Source organism: Chlorella variabilis (genome assembly GCF_000147415.1).
Source record: "Chlorella variabilis unplaced genomic scaffold CHLNCscaffold_6, whole genome shotgun sequence".
In the NCBI taxonomy this organism is placed as follows: Eukaryota; Viridiplantae; Chlorophyta; class Trebouxiophyceae; order Chlorellales; family Chlorellaceae; genus Chlorella; species Chlorella variabilis.
In genome coordinates this window covers 375194-394985 of record NW_005435082.1, presented here as the reverse complement: position 1 = coordinate 394985, position 19792 = coordinate 375194, and the positions used below count along the sequence as shown (strand labels likewise).

The 19792-nt window shown below is 63.1% G+C and overlaps 4 protein-coding genes across 4 annotated transcripts; 2 read left to right on the top strand and 2 right to left on the bottom strand.

Moving 5' to 3' along the window:
- Positions 1-653: 653 nt before the first annotated feature.
- Positions 654-4133, top strand: CHLNCDRAFT_143544 (hypothetical protein; the record flags this gene model as incomplete). The annotated part of the gene is made up of 14 exons (XM_005849207.1): positions 654-726; positions 860-1061; positions 1213-1262; positions 1334-1379; positions 1495-1564; positions 1722-1828; positions 2003-2223; positions 2380-2487; positions 2628-2671; positions 2836-2950; positions 3172-3310; positions 3525-3681; positions 3821-3908; positions 4060-4133. 14 exons carry the CDS (start codon positions 654-656, stop codon positions 4131-4133), a joined length of 1494 nt encoding a protein of 497 aa, XP_005849269.1.
- A 2208-nt stretch (positions 4134-6341) lies between these two features.
- On the bottom strand, positions 6342-9680 carry CHLNCDRAFT_51240 (hypothetical protein; the record flags this gene model as incomplete). The annotated part of the gene is made up of 8 exons (XM_005849003.1): positions 6342-6601; positions 6717-6883; positions 7036-7442; positions 7601-7712; positions 7846-8238; positions 8470-8765; positions 8965-9245; positions 9431-9680. The coding sequence occupies 8 exons, from the start codon at positions 9678-9680 to the stop codon at positions 6342-6344; spliced, it is 2166 nt and encodes a 721-aa protein (XP_005849065.1).
- A 2378-nt stretch (positions 9681-12058) lies between these two features.
- On the bottom strand, positions 12059-14513 carry CHLNCDRAFT_143540 (hypothetical protein; the record flags this gene model as incomplete). The annotated part of the gene is made up of 12 exons (XM_005849002.1): positions 12059-12180; positions 12297-12355; positions 12516-12609; positions 12730-12860; positions 12968-13055; positions 13214-13298; positions 13412-13551; positions 13726-13819; positions 13944-14003; positions 14120-14211; positions 14288-14355; positions 14485-14513. The coding sequence occupies 12 exons, from the start codon at positions 14511-14513 to the stop codon at positions 12059-12061; spliced, it is 1062 nt and encodes a 353-aa protein (XP_005849064.1).
- Positions 14514-14784: 271 nt separating this feature from the next.
- On the top strand, positions 14785-19773 carry CHLNCDRAFT_57374 (hypothetical protein; the record flags this gene model as incomplete). The annotated part of the gene is made up of 16 exons (XM_005849206.1): positions 14785-14890; positions 15039-15126; positions 15229-15359; positions 15456-15607; positions 15722-15878; positions 16061-16194; positions 16310-16441; positions 16653-16737; positions 16911-17014; positions 17187-17339; positions 17465-17946; positions 18089-18203; positions 18322-18413; positions 18513-18693; positions 18723-19217; positions 19519-19773. 16 exons carry the CDS (start codon positions 14785-14787, stop codon positions 19771-19773), a joined length of 2862 nt encoding a protein of 953 aa, XP_005849268.1.
- Positions 19774-19792: the final 19 nt, after the last annotated feature.

Below are 19792 nucleotides of genomic sequence, written 5' to 3'. Positions count from 1 at the left end.
GCCCGATGCCGTGCCGGTGGTGCCACGGGTGTAGCCCAGCTGGGCCCATGTCGTTTAGCTCTGCCCATGTCTGGCTTGTGCTGGTCTGGCGTTGAAATGTGAATGCCGAGTCGCGCTGTCTTGGTCTTGTGTCCGGCTTTTCCCCCACCTTGAGGGGTTTCATCCTCCGTGATGCCTTCCCTCCACTCTGTGCAGTGTGCACACCTCTCTCAGTTCCTGTTGCTGTAGTCTGTACTCTCTATCGATCGCCTCCTTTTCCTGTCGCTCTATCGCAATCCGCGGCAGCTCCAGCTCTGTTGCGCCGGACCACATGCCTCCTACACCCCTGTACTTCCAGACAATAACTGTGTGGCCCCTTCTGTATGTAAATTGCTCTGGCTGCAAGCCAAGTGGGAGAGAGAACGCGACCAAAACAAGCGGCCACCTCAGCGCCGCCGGGCATGCTGGGGGATGTAGGGCTAAAAGAGCACCAAGCGCCGAGCAATGCACATTTGCACGATCTGGCAATGCCCTGCACTGTCACTGCTCGCTCGCTGCTGCGCCTTACCAAGCCGCTCCAGCAGCAGGCGTTCTCATCCGTGTATCGACCATTCATCCGATCCCCACCCAGGCATTCGCTCCGTGCCCTGGCCAGCGCCAGCGCCACCGTCGCCATGGGAACCCCCTCTCCCGCCGATCAGGCCATAGCAGCAGACATGCTCGACTTCCTGAACGTGGGAGTGACGGGTGGGTGATCCGCGCCAGCTGCTGGCTCAGCAGCTCTGCGGCGGCGCCGGCGGTGATGGACAGCAGCCCCGAGCGAGGTCGGCGCCGCTTGTAGCCCTGTTGATGCCCCCTGCGTGCCCTGCTCTGCATCCAGAGTTCCATGCCGTGGATGCCGCCGTCCAGCGCCTGAAGAAGGCGGGCTTCACTGAGCTGTCGGAGCGGCAGGAGTGGGACGGGCTGGGCCCCGGCGGCCGCTACTTCTTCACCCGCAACGCCTCCACCCTGGTGGCGTTTGCTGTGGGGCAGAAGTACGAGCCCGGCAACGGCTTCATGATGGTGGGGGCGCACACCGACAGGTGCGGCCAGGCGCTGGGGGACTGGTGTGTGCGGCGCGTGGCGCAGCTGCGTCCAGCAGCCAACCGCACACAGATGTTGCTGCCCTTTGCCCAGCGGCCGCTCCCGACGCCCAAGTATTGAGCGCCGCTGCTGTGCCCCGTTGTCCTGCAGCCCCTGCTTCAAGCTGAAGCCCGTGAGCAAGAGCATTAAGTCTGGATATGGTGGGTCCACTGACAGATTTCAATCAGCAGATGGCAGCGTCTGACCTCACCTGTGCGCCCACCTTGTGCAGGCATGGTGAATGTGGAGCCCTATGGCGGCCTGCTGCATCACACCTGGTAGGTGCCAGACGCGCTGTTTGACACTTCTCGCCTTGATCTGGACGCACTCGGGAGCGCTGTTCAGACAGTTCCCAAACGTGCTGCTTGGCTTCGTGACTGGTGGCTGCTGCAGGTTTGATCGGGACCTGACTGTGGCGGGGCGGGTGCTGCTGAAGGATGGCGATAAGATGGCGCACAAGCTGGTGGGGCGGGGATGGGAGATACTGCCGTTTGCTGCCTGGATACTCTGCTGCCCTGACTGGTGTTCGGTTGCAGTGGAAACACCCAGTTGCAAGCAAAATCGTGCGCATCCAGTTGGATCGTCACCATTTTGGCTCGAGTCCGGTGGTGCTCCTGCAGGTCAAGGTGCCCAAGCCCATCCTGCGCATCCCCATGCTGGCCATCCACCTGCAGCGCGACCTCTCCACTGCAGGCTTCAACCCCAACAAGCAGGCAAGCAGGGACCTGTGCACTCAACAGCCCGCTCCTGGCCTGGGAAGGGCTGGTCACCAAATCAAACTGTATTTTTGTGTATTTTTGTGTTTGAAAACGCCCAGCCAGCTGCTTGGATGGCAACACCTGGCCGAAACGATGCTTTTGTGCCCCCTGCAGACCCAGTGCACCCCGCTACTGGCCACCAGCATCAAGCAGAAGCTGGAGGCGGGCAACGGCAGCGGCGACGGCGCGGCAGCAGCGAGCCCCAGAGGCGGCGGCGCTGCCGCAGTAGACGCCGCGGACGGTGCGGCGGCGCGGCACCACTCGCTGCTGCTGCGCCTGCTAGCAAAGGAGCTGGGGTGTGCGACCGACGACATTGTGGACTTTGAGCTGAACGTTATCGACACGCAGCCGGGAGTGATTGGCGGTGGGTGATCAGTCTGCCTGCTGGTGGAAACGTTTGGCAGCCATGGATAGCTGCAGCAGAGAAGTTGTGTGGCTGCACTCAAACTGCAAATTCACTGTACCTTGCCTACAACTCCTTATTTTCAGCTGTATTGTTCCTCGTTGCTCTCATGTGCAGGTGGCGATGATGAGTTCATCTTCTGCGGCCGCCTGGACAACTTGTGCATGAGCTACTGCTCCCTGCAGGCACTCATCGACACCTGCGGCAGCGCCGACGCGCTGGCAGGTGAGGGAGGGGTCGCGGTGCTGGGCATTGATCTGTTGTCTGCCTGCCTGTCTGCCTGCCTCAGGTGCAGCTTGGAAGCACATCATTGTTGATAGATGCTGGCCTCTAAGCAGCTGCCACCTCCGCTGCTGGTGCTGCAGATGAGACGGGGGTGCGCGCCATCGCGCTGTTTGATAACGAGGAAGTCGGCTCTGACTCGGCGCAGGCGAGCCAAAGGGCACCAATCAGCTGCTTCGCCTTTGCACAGCCAGCAGCATTGTATGAACAGGACGCGCATGGCCTGCTGCAGCACAACAGTGCAGGCGAAATGCCAAGGTGCATCCTGCTTGTATGCGTGGCCACGTGCAGGGCGCGGGCAGCCCGGTGATGCGCGACTGCATCACCCGCGTCACGCAGCTGCTGGCGGCGGGGGCGGAGGGCGCGGTGCAGCGAGCCATGCGCAACTCCTTCCTCATCTCCGCGGGTAGGTGGGCGGGAGCTGGGCTGGGCTGGGTGGCAGGTGTGGCACTATCCACGGGTCTCCCACTTTTGCCGCGATTTGGCTCTTGCTGCTGGCAAGCTTCACTTTCAGCCTTTGCTTTCTTCCATCGGTGCCCGCTGCTCTCCCTTGCCGTGAAAGCCCCGCGCTCATACTCTGCTCGCCTGTCTCGCATGGTCCAAACCGCCGACCCCTGCGCCCTGCAGATATGGCCCACGCCCTGCACCCCAACTATGCCGACAAGCACGACCCCGACCTGGCGCCCCGCCTGGGCTCCGGCCTGGTGCTGAAGCACAATGTGAACCAGCGCTACGCCACGACGTCCATCTCCGCCACACTCTTTAGGTGGGAAGCCGTGTTTTGGGTGGTGGGTGGTGGGCGTGGGCAGGGCAAAGACATGGCGCGGCAGAGTGCTGGTTGGGCAGATGCGATCAGCAGCAGTTAAGTGCAGGCGCGGCATGCTGCAGTTGTCAGTTGTTGCCTGCAAAAGATGACTTGCCCTGCATCCCTGCTTGTCAGAAACTGCCGCTGCGTTTGCTCGCTATGACCTGCCGTGCAGGGAGGTGTGCCGGCGCGCGGGCGTGCCCACCGCCGAGTTTGCCGTGCGCTCCGACATGGCCTGCGGCAGCACCATCGGCCCCATCCTGGCCTCGGGCCTGGGTGTGCGCACCGTAGACATCGGTGTGCCGCAGCTGGCCATGCACTCGATTCGGGAGGTGGGTGGGCTAGCTTGGTAGTGCTGGTAGAGGACGACGGCTTGGACGAACGGCTGGGAGGAGGGCTGGGGATGAAGGGTAGTTGCTTGGGTGGTTTGACGGCATGCATGCCTTGAGCGCCCCGCCGCTGCCCGCCCAGCTGCAGATGTGCACTGTGTCAGATGCAGCGCACGGCCTTCGCGCGTTTACTGCCTTCTTCCAGACCATCAGCGAGCTGGACAGGACAGGTGGGCGGAGGGGTGGCACACGGAGTGTGGACATTGACGTGCTGGCTGAAGCACTCGAACAACAAGACTGATTTCACAATGTTTGATATGAATGGGTGCTGCCAACAAAGTAATGTCTTGCCACGCCTCCCTGTTTGACCACCGTCTGCAGTCGACCCCGACACGCTGCCGCCCCCCGACATCCGCGGCACCCTGCGGGAAGCGGCCTGCGGCCATGTGCACTAGTGGCAAATGAGCCTCAGCCTCGCTGCCAAGATGTCTTCAATTTCTCCTGTAATTCAGAAACTTGCAAGCTGCGACAAATCCAGCAATTCGAGACACTGTTGACATCAAGGCGCAACTCTGCCACTTTGGCGCTGGAACACAGCGAGGACAAGAGGCACCGTGCTGCGTTCCTTCCTCAGGTTCGCCGAGGCTCTACGCTGCTGCTATCAAGGCCGGAAATCAGTGTCTTGAGACCGCGCAGGCACCGAGTCTCAGGCACCGCGCCCTTGTTGCACTCTGGTCCCCCTGCAACGCTCACATCCAGAGCGAGCAGCATGGACCCGCTCACAGACGGCAGTGCCTCGCCCCAGCGTGGCAGCACGCCCACCTCCGCCACCCCGCCCGCCGCCGCTCCCAGCTACCTGCATGGAGCTCCGCCCTCCTTTTTGGCGCAAGCGGATGTTCGCTTTGTGGCGGCCGGCGGCTGCGAGCTGCCCGCGCACTCGCAGTTCCTGGCACGCAGCTGCCTGCTGTTCAGCGAGCTGCTGGATCCTGAGGGCGGCGTGCAGGGCCGCCCCACGTCAGCGGCGCCGCTGCGGGTGGCCCTGGAGCATCACAGCGCAGCAGAGATTGCACGTACCCTGCACGCCGTGTACCACCCGCACCAGCTGGAGGCGCTGGTGGCGGGGCTGCAGGGCCCCGCCGCCTACGGCGCGCAGCTGGACATAGCTGCGTTCCTCAGGTGTTGTTGCTGAGCCGATGTGATGAACTCCCGCTGCTCTCCCTGGCATCGCTCACCCCGGCAGGGCTGCAGGGCTAACATTTAGCAAATCAAAGCTGTAGTGCGTGTGCATGACATGTGCTGTGTGCGACCTGCTCCCTGCTCTGGCGGCACGGGTGCAGGTTTGGCCTGCTGCTGGACTCGCTTCGGGGGCCACTGAGCAGCCGCACGCACCGCATGGGGGAAATGGTTCGCTTTGACTTTGCGGCCTGGCTGGATGTGGCGGAGAGGTGAGGCAAGGGCAGGACCCGCATGCTCCAAAACACTGTGCAACACGACCAATGAACCATGGTTGTTTCACATGTGCCCCTTCGTCTCCCCAACCCATGCGAGCAGGCACGACCTGGCGTCCTTGAGGGGCTACTGCCTGGAGTGCATGATGCATCTGCTGGTGGCCCCGGGCTGCACCAGGCAGCCTGATGAGCCAAACATTGAGCAGCTGGACTGGGATGCACTGAGGTGAGCCCGATGGTTGTTAAGCTTTAGGCTGCACTAATGTGGAGTTGTACCTCAGGGCAAGTCGCAGCGAGTCATTTCCAGAATTTGGTGATGTGCGCCCCTTCCCTGCTGCAGCAAAGCCGACCTGCTGCTGCTGCTGGACGGCCTGGCCTGCGGGGTGAGGCGCTGCACCAACGGCAGCTACGACATGCGTACTAGAGTCCCCTGCGCAGCTGCTTCGTCACCAAGGGCGGTTGCCAGCGGACCCCTGGCAGGTTCAAGCTCGGCAGCCGCCGCCTGGCCTGGCCTGCTGCCTCCTATCCCCGAGCCACCCACAACCCCTGGCGCGCAACCAACCGCACCAGGCAGCGGCGCCAGGATATCCGCAGCACTGGCGCGCAGCGACCACTTGGCGACTGTGACCGTGCCCAAGCTGCGAAGGGCAGACATCGCGGGCAGCCTGCCTGGGGCGAGTTCCATCAGTGGATGGCGCAGAATGGGGGACATGTGCCGCGACGCGCAGCCCTGAGTTGTGGGCTTTGAAGAAGCCTGCATGGCTCCGACCATGTCCCTCCCGTGTACTCCGTGCACTCGAATAAAAGTGTAGCGCCACGTTACAGGGGGAGGCGCTTTGGAGGAACTCATGAAAGGGGTGTAAAAATTGTGCAGCGCACGGGCACGCTGCGGTGGATGGCGGGCATGGCGGCGCAGGTGTCGGGAGGCACAATGCATTGGTACACATTGGGTCATACGTATGTTATACACCGAACAAACATCAGCAAACATCAGCAAGTGTTACTGTGCTAAAGAAGAACGAAACGGCAGGGCAGTGGTGGACTGATCGCACTCAAAGCTATCAACGTGAGGCTCAAGGAGGGGCCCGGAACGGCGGCCAGGCAATGACAGGCGCGCTAAAATGCAGGCTAGATATGAATGGGGTCGTTTGTCGAGACAGGGTGCAGCGCGGCGCGGCTCAGCATGGCGGGTAACAACACCGGCAATGAACCCGCTCATCGCTGCTTGCGGCCCGGGCCTGCCTCCCTCCACGCCGGGCTGCCCTGCGGCGGCAGCGAGCTCTCCACAACATTGTTGCTGAGGTCGTCCAGAACGTCCAAGCTGGTGGAGGCGGTGCTGCTGGCCAGGCTCGGCGCGGCGCTGCTGCTGCCCAAGCCGTGGACGACCGCAGTGCCATTGCTGCTTCCGCTGCTGCTTGGTGCCGCTGCTGATGCAGCCGGCAGCTGATCTGCGGGCTGCGCCTCCAGCCGCTCAGCTGCAGCCAGGGAGGGGCGATGTGGCGTCGATAGAGCTGCGCGCAGGCCCAGTGGGCAGCCGCAAACACAGATAACAGCCACACAAGAGCAGCCAACAACAACATTGCAACGCACCTGAGGGCGGCAGCGGCCCCGCCTCAGACTGTTCCGCCACCACAATGGTCCCCGGCGGCCGGCCATGAGCAAAGCCCATGGCATACCACACCCCCGGCAGCCCAAGTTCAGGGGCTTCCACCCCCAGAACAACCCCAACGGCGTGCCGGCCAGCCACCCCCATGCGCCTGCACAGCAGGGCAGGGGGCGGGAGGCCAGAGTCAGTCCGGGGGGGAAAAAGCCAAGCTGCTTTTGTCGTCTCAACAGCAATGCATCTTGTTTGCATCAAGCCGTAAGGAAAAGGTGCCCCTGGCAAGGAAAAACAACAAGGACAAGGCACGTGCCTGCCATGAACTTGAAGTCTGCCGCGCCCGTGATGATGCCGTCAAACACATAGACCGCGGCGTTGACGGGCAGCATGGCCACGGCGATGGGCAGGATCTCGCGCACGGCAGCAATCACCTCTGCAACACCAACACAGGTACGGACACCGAGGTCAGCAACCATGGATACTGGAGAGGCATGCCTGCCACAACGACAGGCAGCAGACTCAGTTGTAGGCCACGCAGCAGCAGCCGGGCCAGCTTGGCATAGGACAGATAGCTCGCCTGGGTCATTGCTGAACACGCCCGGCACGATGGGCTCCGCCAGCCAGAAGGCGCCGGCCAGGGCCACGCCGCCGCCGATGCCGAGCCCGAGCAGCCGGTTGCTGACGGCGCGCGCCTCGCGCACATCGCCCTTGCCAAGCTGCACATACGGAGCGCAAAGCCGGCAGGTGAGCAACCCAAGAACGGTCAAAACGAATCAGATCGAGGTGGCAACAAAAAAACGCAATGTTGCATCTGCACAGTTCTGGTGCAGCGGCATTGCAACCCGTTTTCAATAAACTGCCAGCTAGCGCGCACCTGCACCGCCACCAGCGTCTGCCCAGCTATCGCGACCGAGTCGACTATCAGCGAGGAGAGCAGCCAGAGCTGCGTCACGACCTGGTGCGCTGCGATGGGCACCACGCCCAGCCTGCAAGAAAAACATTGGAGCATTGTGGTGACGAGCCATGGTGCAGCAGAAAAAAAGAAGGGGAAACCAGCTGCGATGCTTCGAGTCGGGCACCCAACACAACTCTCTAACTTGGCTTGCGCGGCCCGCCCACCTGGCAGCTGTGGCGGAGGCGAGCGTCTTGGTGCCCAGCAGCAGTGCGGTGCGCATCAGCATGGCGCCGCCCGCCCTGAGGAACGGCGCCATCTCCTCCAGCGCCTCCTGCACCGCGCTGCCCAGCACCAGGCGCGGCTCCAGCCCGCCCAGCTCGTCCCGCCGGCGGTACAGCACGCCCAGGTAGGCCAGCGCCGCCACCCACTCCGCGGTGGTGGTCGCGGTGGCGGCGCCCCGCACGCCCCACCCCAGCCCCATGATCAGCACAATGTCCAGAGCAAGGTTGATGGCGTTGGCGGCCAGCGTGATGGCCAGAGGCGTCTTCATGTCTTGCAGGCCTCGGAACGCGCCCTGGCCAACCGTCATCAGCAGCGCCGCGGGCGCCGCCAGCGCCCTGCAGCAGACCAGGGGCAGGCAGGCAGGCGGGCGGGGGGCAATCAGTGGTTTGAACATGCCAGGCCTGAACTGTGCCAACAACTCCCGTGCGGCGCGCACCCCGTTTGCCACTCTGCGCCCGCTGCACCCGCCTTGCCACGCTGCACGCGCGGGCCAAGCTGCTTGCTGCACAGTCCGCCCCGACCTTCCGAGCCCCAGCCCCGACTGTCAGCCCCAACCCCCTGCGCACCTCACGACCAGGAACTCTGTGGCGAGCTCGTGGACCCGCCCCGCCTCGGGCCCCGCGCCCATCAGCGACAGCGCGCCCTCTGAGAACACCACCAGGCAGCCCGCCAGCACCGTGCCCAGCACCATGGCCAGGCCCAGCGCCTGCAGGGTGACCTTGCCGGCGTGCTCCTTGTCCCCGACCGCCAGCGAGGAAGCCACCATGGGCGTGGTGGCGGTGGCCAGGAAGTTGAAGACAACAAAGGAGAAGGTGAAGAGCGCAGAGTTGACGCCCAGCGCAGCCAGCGCGTCGGCACCCGCCTGCGCACGAACAAGCACACGCAGCCAGGGCGCAGTGAGGAGCGGAGTTCACACAGAGAAGCAAGCATGTCGCCAGCAGCCGCAATCAGGAGCAGGCGAGGCTGGGCAGCCGCGTACAGCAGCAGCAAGCCCACAGCAGGACGCCAACAGCAGGGCGTGCATGGGTGAAGGGGTCTGCGCGTCTGCTTGCCTGCCCCACAAAGATGGTGTCCACCATGGAGAGCAGCGGGTCGGCTGCCAGAGCAAGCACGGCTGGTACTGCCAGGGCAAAGATGGCAGAGTCGTGCTTGCTGGAGCGGAAGAGAGTGCCGATGAGCGCGGTCCAGTCGGCGTCCCGCACCGGCGCCCGCGTGGTCAAGTCGCACAGGCTGCACCGCGTGTTGGCGTCGTGCTGGCAGCGCTGCGCGCTGCCGGGTGGGCACGTGTCACCGTCGGGGCCGGCGGCAGCGGCCAGGACGTCGATGGAGCCTGTTGCCGACGCTGCAGCAGCGGGGAGGGTTTGGGGGTGTGGATGCTGCTTGAAGGGAGTGCATGCATTCAGCACGGCCTGATCTGGAACACAGTCGCAACGCAGCAGCAGCCCTACGACAGAGCACCAGCACCCACACAAGTGCGGCGAGGTCGTGTTCTCCCACAGGGAGAGGCAAGTCGCAGCTGGGGCGCACCATGGTGGTGGTCGGCGATCAGGCAGCCATCAGGATCATGGCTATGCTGCTGCTGCTGCTGCTGCTGCTTGGGCTGCTGCTTGGGCTGCTGCGAGTGCGCGCGGGCTGCTCGCCGCTGCTGCCGCCGCGGTGGTTGGCGCTGGGGGCGGTGCCCGCAGCTGGCGGGCAAGGGGCCCGGCCGCGGCTGGCTGGCTGCCTGCAGAGACTTGGCTAGGAGCCGGGCGGGGCTGCCAGCCACCAGCAAGGCCATGCCAGGGGCGGAAGACTGGCCCTGGGCAGGAGCAAGAGATTCTGCCTCAAACGCTGTCTAGAAGCGCGTGGCTCGGTGTGCACTCACGGCAGCAAGGCCAGGGAAAGGCAGGAAGTTGGGAGGGCGTGAAGTCACCCACCACCCCACACAACCCAAAAAGGAGGGAGCGAGAACAAAAGCTCGACCTCCGAGGTGTGTGGGGGGGGAGGTACAGCAGCCGAAGACGCCCTTTGGCAGCCTGCGGCGGATCGGACAGGCCGGGGCGAAGTACACAGCTGTAGTGCCCTTTTGTCTCTGATCGCACATTACGCGCCCTCACGGCCCGCCAGCACTTTGCGGGAAGCGTGTACAAGTGATCAGTGACCCCACAACTCACTCTCTGCCCCGCCGCCAGCACGTGAGATGGGGCGGCCCGGTGCAAGGGCGTTCGCCCTTGTCTTGGCGGCATGCTGGATTTCATCGGCAATGGGACAAAACCTGAGCCCGCCATGGTGAGCTAGCGTAGGGTGCAGGGCAGGCCAACATCGCCGCCCGCTCGTCGGCAGCCGCCGCCTGAACCGACCCCCGCTCACTGGCTGCAGGTGGGTGGCGTATGGCATGTTTAACGCGGGGCTGAGTCAGGATGAGTGCCTGAACGTGAGCAAGCTGGAGCCTGCTGTGGGCAAGCCCGCCTTTGAGTTTAACATCACCGCCTGCGCCAACGCCTCGGGTAAGCACTGCGCTCGCCTTCTCTACGAGAGAGGCGCTCGATGCTAGGCCTGCACGCTTACAAACTGACTGCGCTCCTACAGCCGCCCACCCCCTCTTCCAACCCCTGCACACCCGCACTAGATGGGCCGATCTGCCCTCCAACCCCACGCAACCGGTCCTTCACTGTCGCTGCCCACTCTGCAGAGGACAAGGTGCTCGGGCTGGCCACCTTTTTGACCGTGAACTACAACCTTGGCGGCACACGCTTCATCTCCCGCGTGCTGGACAGCAGCGGCCAGCTCGTGCGTCCCGTGATTGTGCGCGACGGCGAGCACGCGCTGAAGCTGGCGGGCGCGGCGCTGGCCGGCAACGCCTACTTTGTGCGCACCGCGGTGTCGCAGCCGCTGCCCTGCATCCGCTTCCACTGGGTGAGCCGCCCTGCGGAACAGGCCGCCCCGACCCTCTCGCCTGCGGGTTGGCAGCGGGCTGGCTGGCGCACCCAGGACTGTCAGCCTTGCGCTGGAATGGTATCATGTGGAGCAGCATCCAAAAAGCATGTGAAACACCTGGCACCGCTGCTGGATCCCCTGGCTGCTGCCAGCCCACCTTGCTGCGCCCCCTGTCCGTGCTCTTTCTCTGTCTGCCCCGCAGGCCATCTTCCAGCCAACCATTGTGCAGCTGTGGATCGACAACCTGGCTGACCTGTGGGGCAACATGAACCTGCTGGCGGCAGACCTGATGGAACGGGTGTGGGGCCTGGAGGAGTTTGGGGTGCGGGTCACCACCCTCAAGTTTGGGGCCCTGCAGGCGCCCGGCAGCGGAGACGCCAGCAGCAGGGAGCTGGAGGCAGATGAGCGCAGCAGCAGCAGCAGCAGTGATTATTTTGGCAGCGAGGGCCGCCCAGAGCAGCATGGGTGGCAGCACCGTCGTGACCATGGCGCCGCGAGGCTGCTGGATGGGGTGGACGGGGCTGCACGGCAGCGACTGGTGCAGCCGACGCAGGCAAGAGGGAGCAGCGGCAGCAGGCGCCAGCTGGCCGCCAGCAGCAGCGTGCTACCTGGTGCGGCAAGAGGCTCTTGGCGCATGGCCGCACAGTGCTGGGCATTTGATGTGGCTCGCCTCATGGGCGGCGAGCACGCTGTGCTCAGCCTGCAGCGGTGGATATTGTGAGCGCTGCTGCTGTAGAGGCAAACTGTCGCCACCTTTTCTTGTCGTTGTGTTGCTGTGAGACGAGCGACCTGCCATTATTCCGCACTGAAATGTATCCATTCTTCTTGTCGATCTGTGAGGCCTCCGTGCAAGCACTGAGCAGAGGGCATGGTTTCAGTCAGCAGCGACCCCTGTGTATGGCAACTTGTGTTGTGGTCGTGATCATCGGGGGTGATGCAGCATCCAGGTGGTGGGCAAACTTTCAGGGAAGCGAACTTTCAGGGATGCGAAGTTGTGCAGGCTCGCCGGCAGTACAGGCTGCACGCCGCCGTCAGTTGGTTGTGTTCTACCCGAATCAAGTGCCCGCCTCATGGTGATGCGCCCTTGAATGAAGCAAGCAGTTTGGTACTGACCTACTGTATTAAGGATTGACTCACAACCAGGTTGTTGCTCTGCCCCAGCAAAGAAGCCAGCGTGTGGGATGTTGCAAGTTTTGCACTTCACGCGATGCCAATACACTGAACAACCTGCCATATCAGCTACCGTGTGCAGCTGCCGCCCCCAGCTTCGTCGCAGAACATGCAGAACGGCTTCTTGCTGTTGTCGATGCTCTCCACAAACAGTGCCTGCTCCATGCGCTCACGCACTGCCTGCTGCTCCCCTGCACCCATCAGAAGCAGCAGCAGCGGCGCTGGTCTGCCCATCAGTCAAGTGCAGGCTGAGCAGAACCAAATGCAACAGCGGAAGTGCACAGCAGAGGTTACATGCTCCACCAACCTGGTTCAAGAAAGATGTAGTCTGCTCCTGCCAGCGCCAGCTGCTGAAGCTGCTCCTCACTGCACCCGAGAGGAGTCTATGTGTGACTGTGATGTATGGTTGCAGCCACTGGATGGAACTCAGATGAACCAGCATAGCACACGGTCTGGCAAACCCGCGATGGACGTGCCTGTGATGCCATCGCCAGGACAGCAGCCATGAGCAAAACCCTGCGCCCACCTGAGCCCGAACGCCGATGCTGCGATGGCATACTCTCGTGACAGCGAGGTGGCAAAGACGCCCGAGTCGTCTGTGCACAGCACCACCGGGTGGCCTGCACACACAGAAGGGAAGTGCATGATGTTGCCAGTTGTAGACAGGTGCCTGGATCGAATTTCTGGCGGGTGCAGCTGGCAAGAAGACTTTCACACCCAGTTCCTAATGAACTGCCGACCGCAGGGCAGGAAACAGCCAAGCAGCTGCTCGCCTCCGGAATGAAATGCCGAGAAGTGGTGGTCTGCATAGCTGGCCACGCTCTCCGTGATGACGTTGCTGGACAGGCACAGCTCCAGCGGGATGTCAGAACTGCATCCAGCAAATGGCTGGGCTTGTATCAAAACACCGCGCCAACCACACCATGCCACATGCGCCTTGTGTGATCACAGAGGGAACTTCACCCTGCATGCACTCACTCAAGCAGCTGCTTTTCAAGCCCCGCATCCAGGCAGCACATGTGTCCCAAGCGGTCGGGCTTCCACGCCAAGATAGCCGCAGTCTCCTCTGCAGCAGGGGGGAGCAGCAGCAGGAGCACAAGCAGGGCCGCATCAGTAGACAGGCGCCTGCGCACTCCTGTGCTGCAGGTGCCTGTGCACTGCACATGCAACACCGACTCGCCAGGTTGTGACGCATCAACAACATTTGAACGCCTGCCATCTAACCTGGGTTCCACACCTCGCCTGCATGCACCGTGACCTTGAGGCCCTGCTGTCGAGCATAAATCAGCGCAGGCAGCCACGTCTCCCACTGCAGAGCAGTCCATGGATCCAGGTCTTGTCCCCGCACTGCTCAAATCGACGTGTACAAGCAACGCTGACATCAGCAGCACAGCCGTCCGTCGGCTGCCGCCCCCCCAGCACCTGGCCCACGCTGGGGTTGCCGCTCAGGTCCAGCCCCACAACGCCCTCCTCTTTCAGCCCCACCGCCAGCCGAGCCGTCTCCATCGCCTCCTCTGCCGATTGCCGCCGGTCGATGCTGAGCAGCAGGCGCACCTGGATGTCTGCAGCAGGAGGAGGATAGTGGCAGTGGCAGTAGTAGTATCTGGTTTCTGGTCCAGGTGGGATAGGGACCCGATCTGGAGCATTGCGCCCTCAACAGCTAGCACGCCGCTACACCAAGGGCACCACTGTGCACATTGCCAGCAACCCCTGGACCATCCCCACAACCAACGCACCTTGCGCCCTGCGGCTGGCTGCGTAATAGTCGGCGATGCCGCGGAACACAGCATCCAGGTAGGAATCCTTGGCCATGCAGTGCTCTGGCCGGGCCTGGAAGTTGGCAGAGAGTGCAAGCGCACAGATGCAGTCAGATGGCAGCGACACAGCAACCGCCCAGGTGAGAAGCAAGCTACTCGTCTCCTCCTGCCAGCCCCAGCGGCGCCCACAACCCCACCTTTGGCGTGGTGCGGATCTCTGCATACACCACATTGTCTGCCGCCATGTCTTCTATCACCTGGCACACCCGAAGAGTGAGGCAACAGCTGGCGCATCATCATAGATATCGCATGCTGTACTATCCCTACTGCATCCACAATTTCCCCCAATGTCGAAGCTGCAGTGATGACACACCTCGCGCGTGATGCGGGTGATGGCGGCGTGCTGGGTGGTGATGCGGTGGATCACGTCAAACAGCTTGAAGCACTCGCCCAGCGTGCGGCTGGCTGCAGGCAGGGCAAACTCGTCGACAACACTCGAACAAGTAGCTTGCTACCAACCACCGCTGAGACACCTTCCCACCTTGCTGCGTCAAGCGCTGCAGCTCGGGCAGGCTGATGGCAGCGCCGTCCAGCTGCTCAGACAGCTCCCTGCATGTGCAATGGGCACGCCGCTTTGACTGGGCACGTCGCTGTGACTGCGCACGCAACTGCCTGCCTGCCACGGCGGTTGTGGGGCACCGACCAGCGGCGGCCGGCGGCGGCAGTAGGCGGCGGCACTGGATGGGCAGCTGCACATGCCGCGGCATTGCCTGATCGTGGAGTTGCGGATTGAGCCATTCAGATGGGCGTGGAGCTCCACTTTTGGCAGCCTGCAACAAAAGTCGAGCTGCTCGTCTGTGTAGAGGGCTGCTGCTGCGCTTGCCATGTTGGGATGTGATTGCGAGGCGACACGTTCACGACAGCGCAGAGTGCCACGAAGCCCTTCGGGTGTCGAGCTGGACTTGCCACACAGCTCCGTTGGATCCTCTCTTCTGCTCGTCCTTCGGAGCGTCTCTCGGGCATGCTTTGAGCAGCGACATGGACCTGCTGCCCTCACCCGAGGTGCACATTGAGTTCGTCTACGCGCCCCTGTCGCCAGAATCCGTGCGGTGGTTCAGCTACAGAGCGCCTTACGACATCAAAGGTAGGTCGGGTGCGCCGATAAGTCCGGTGCAGCGCGAGAGGCCCGAGGGGGCCGGGCGCCACTGCCCCGCCGCTGGCCAACGTTTCTGCTGTGGGCCGGCATACCTGCTGTTGTGTTGGCCTCCCTGGCCTTGGCTTGGCACCTGCAGAACTGTCCAAGGCCACTGAGATCCCTCACCGCGGCTCGCTGCTGCGTTTTTGCGAGGCCGACAGTGCGGCGCTAGAGGCCGCATACCGGTGCGAGTGCCACCGGTCCGCGCCACCTTCCTGTGCCGACCGCTGCTTTCGTCAGCGCTCAGCAGTCAGCGCTCAGCATTCTTGATGCTCTGCGGCTCGCAGGTCGCGGCACGACGAGCTAGAGCGCTTCTACTGGGAGGAGGAGGCGGAGCTGCAGAAGGGGCCTGATGGTTTGCCAGCCCCACCCGCAGCCATCGATGGGTGGAGCTACTTCATGGGCAGCGACTGCGCAGGTGGCATGCCGCTTCATCGAGACTTTGTAGTTCGTGGCAATTCCATGACATCAATCACCACCGATTGTGTGTTCTCTGCTGCACCCGTTGCTGCAGACGACGAGCCTCGTGTGCAAGTTCGCAGCGGCGCATTCGAAGTCGACCTGCGCTGCCGCCAGCTGCGCCCCTGCTACTGGCCCGCCAGCCGCCACCGCGTGCTGCGAGGCACCTGGTTTGCAGAGAAGGGCGGCGAGTGGGTGCCGCTCAAGGTGGGTTGACCGCGGGCTGGCCGAGGAAGAATTGGGTTGCTTGCGGGGTAACGTGTTGTCATTGGTCATCTGCTCCTCCTGTTTTGCCTGCTGTGGCTGCTGCTGACGGTGCAGGAGTCGCTGGCTGAGCAGCTAGAGGAGGGGTACCGGCAGTCCATCTGGTTGCCGCAGCGGGGGCGCCTGCAGCCGCAGACGGTGGGGGGCGGGTATGCAGCACGCCTGGAGCTGACTACTCACATAGAAAAGGGGCTCTATGCACTGTTTGTGTCAGGTGGGCCACAAGGGCAGTGCGAATGCCTCGCTGCTCAACATTTGCGTGTGCTGCTTCCACAATACAGCAAGCGCCCCTATGCACGCATTTGCATGTTTTGATATAGAGGCTGTTGAGTTTGCTGTCAGCATTGTTCAGAGGCATCGCCAACCTGCTTCTTCCCATTCTTGCTCGCGCTGCAGAGGACGAAGTGTTCCTGAGCCAGGACACAGGCTGGGGCTGGCTGCGCAAGATTGGGGCGTCGTCCACCGCCGGCCAGCAGCGCCTGCGCCTGCGCCGTGGCTACGAGCAACCTGGCAGCAAGGCGAGAGAACAAGTGCCGACTGCTCACACCCGCAGAAGCTCGCTTGCTCCATCGTCGCTGCGTTTCGTGGCGAGTCGCATTGCTGGTCTGCTGCGTGCGCAATGTGTTCCTGCCCCGTCCACCGCAGGCGCTGCTGGAGAAGGAGGCTGACCTGCGGCAGGAGGAGCTGGACGAGGCGTGCGCCGCCGCCCCGGTGTCCCGCCTCGTGCTGGTTGTGCACGGCATCGGGCAGAAGCTGGAGGGCGCCAACGTGGCGCAGGTGGGTGAAGCCGGCGGCTGGACACGATGCGCAGCCGACGAACCAGCAGTTCACCAGATGCATGCCTCAAGTATCGGATGGGTCGGGTATTGGGCATGCAGACACCTACAACTGTAATGGTACAGTTGCCTGTCATGGGACAGGCAGCTGCAATTATGGGTTTGTGGAGCCTCCCGTGGCTGACTTATGTTGCCTTGCTGCGCCTGCGCAGGATGCCAGCAGCTTCCGCAGCGTGCTGCGCCAGGTGGCACAGGACCAGTCGCAGCAGGGCCTGCTGGATGAGCAGGCAGCAGCAGGTGGGCGGCACCTGTGCTGGATCTTCATCTGCAGAGTTGTTTTGTTTTGTATCTTCTGCATTCCTATCAGAAACATGCATAGAGTGGCAGTTCCCTCTCGTCGACCGCGCTCTACGGCCGACTCGCTGGTTGCAACCAGCCATGCCATTGCAATTGCCTGCCATCCCATGCAGGCCGCACCGAGGTGCTGCCGGTGCAGTGGCGCAAGCACCTGGTCCTGGAGGCAGACCACCTCAGCCGCCAGCTCATGCCGCCGGGCATCCCCGCCCTGCGCCAGGTGGGCCGCAGAAAACAAAGTCGGTGGTCGAAGCAGCAGTGCGCACGGCTGAGTGTTGTGCACCTGTTTGGCATGATTACTGGGTTGAGTGGTGGCTGCTTGCCCAGGTGCGGCTTACATGTTTTGCACACCCAATTATGTTTCTATCCGATTTGAACCCCTCTGCTTTCAGGTGCTGCACAGCACCGTGGTGGAGATCCTGCTTTTCATGACGCCCAGGCACCGCGCAGAGATCGTCGCCTCCCTGGTCGCCTCCCTCAACACCGCCTACCGCCGCTTCATGCGCCGCAACCGGCACTTCAAGGCAAGTGCGACCTTTGCACTCGTACCTCTGGGGTTGATAGTTTTAGTTGCTCGGAAGACGGGAGGAGCAGCAGCACTGCAGCTGCATTTTGTGGGCACGGCTCGAACACTCGTGCCCCGCCGCCCCGCCACCCAACACTAATGCAGGGCAGCGTGTCCATTCTGTCGCACAGCCTGGGCACCGTGCTCTGCTACGACCTCCTGTGCGCCCAGCCGCTGTCGCCTCAGCTAGTCGATGGGGCGAGCCTGCTGCCACACACAGCACCGGAAGCAGCAGGGTCGCCGCAGGGACAGGCCATGCAGTCGTTGCCAAGCACGCCGCCCAGGCCGCCGCTACGCAGCGCGGGGCAGTCGCCAGGTGGCAGCAGAGGAAGGAGTCGCGCTGAGGGCGGCGACGACATGGCGATTGACCTCACTGCAGACAGCCCCACGGCAGCCATGCAGCAAGAGCTGTCGCGGCTGCGAGGCGAGAACCAGCGGCTGCAGCTGCAGCTGGAGGTTGCCAGGGCGCAGGGCAGCTTTGGTGGGTCGCTGCCTGAAAGCCAGATGCAACAGTCGCCGCCGCCGACCGACCAAGCTGTCGCTGCTGAGCAGTCGGAAGCTGCAGAGTGGCCAGGGTTACAGTTCAGGTCAGTGTTGCCTTGCATTCCATCTGTCAAGGAACTCCCTTGGCGGGAGTGCCGCTGTACACATCGCAAACGGGCTTTTTTCCAGTCAGTTTTGTCATCTCTTCACCCTTCAGATCCTGGAATGGCCCTCCCTGCACTGCAGCGTGGACACGCTGATCATGCTGGGCTCCCCGCTGGGCTGCTTTTTGGCGCTGCGTGGCGTCAGCGAGGCGAAGGGCACGGGCCTGGGCACCGCAGCTTCTGCGCCGCTGATGCAGGTGCTGCATTGAACGGGCGACTTGCAGCGACATGCATGGGATTTGTCTTCTGGCATCTTGTGTTGGTTGCCGCAACGGTTTGCGCATTCCCACTCAACTGTTGTCGCCTGCACTGCAGCTGGCGCCTGGGCAGCCATTTTCTCCTGATGGCCTGCCAGCAGTGCGCCGCCTGCTGAACGTGTATCATCCTTACGACCCTGTCGCGCACAGGTGGGATGCTCTGGCATTGGACTAGCTTGCAATATTTCCTCGACCTGCCGTGCTGGGCTGTGCCTTGCATGATCGCATAGCTCATTCCCTGCTCTGCAGGATAGAGCCCCTGACGCAGCCGCATGCACATGTGCAGCGGCCGGCCTTTGTGTCACTGTTCAAGGGAGGGAAGCGCATCCACCTGGCGGTGCAGGCAAGCTCAGTACGACCTGTACATCTGTCGCTTCTGTCGCTTCCATTATGCTGGTGTGAAAAGGAGCTTTCGAGACCTGCACATGATGTGCGCGGCTCTGGCTCGCCTTCATGCAGGAGTTCTCAGAAGACGTGGGCAGCGCTGCCAGTCGCTTTGGCACCTCTCTGCTCAGCAGCCTGGCCTTTGCCAAGTTCAAAGGCAGCGCCACCTACAAGGCCCAGCATGGGGGCGGGCAGGGAAGCAGTAGCGGCACAGCAGCAGCAGATGCAGCAGCAGCAGCAGCAGAAGCAGCAGCAGAGGCGGCAGAGGCGCTGGCCGAGGAGGAGGCAGTGCGCCGCCTGACCGGCAACAAGTCTGCCCCTGACCTGGGAGGCGGCGACTCTTTCATGGGCGAGGCGCAGGAAGAACAGCAGCACCTGCAGGAAGGGCGGCTGTATGCGTCGCTCAGCTTTGGGGTGATGGACCAGAGCGCATCGGGCACTGTGTCAGCAGAAGCGTCTGCAGCAGCCACCTCGCCCACGCGGCGGCGGCAAGGAGCAGGACCCCTGGCCACAGCGCTCGAGGGCGGCAGCACCTGCAGCGGCATTGCCAGGGTGGCAGACGGCCTTCCAGTGCCTGGCGGCAGGTCTGCGCAGGGCCGCCTCGACTTTGTCATGCAGGCAAGCAAGAGGATAAGCTGGGCAGCGCCGTGCTGGGGCCTTGCAGCTTGGTGTACGCATCCATCCTGCTTGTGTCGCTGCCGGTGCAGCTTGCCTAGCTGAGATCCAGATTGCTGCCGCCCACCACTGAGCTGCCGATGTCAGGAATGCTGGTCACTGTGGCAAAGTGGACGCATTGCTGAGGGAAAATTCTGCTGTAGAGATCCAAGCAGCGATTTGGCATCAAATGTGCTCCTCTCCTGGTGTGCTGCAGGAGTCGTCTCTTGAAAACCAGTACCTCTCCGCCCTGTCGGCCCACTTTGTCTACTGGACCAGTGTGGACGTGGCGCTGTTTGTACTGCGGGCTGTGCACGGCCTGGATGTGGTGACAGGTGCCAGCAAGCAGCAGGGCGAGGCCGCGGATCAGGCCCCTGCTGCGGCAGCAGTCGAGGCATTTGATGTGCAGCCGGCGGGCAAGCGGGTGATGGAGCCCACCTCGCCGCGGCAGCACCTCATCGCCCTGCCGTGAGAGGGCAGCGCAGGCTTCG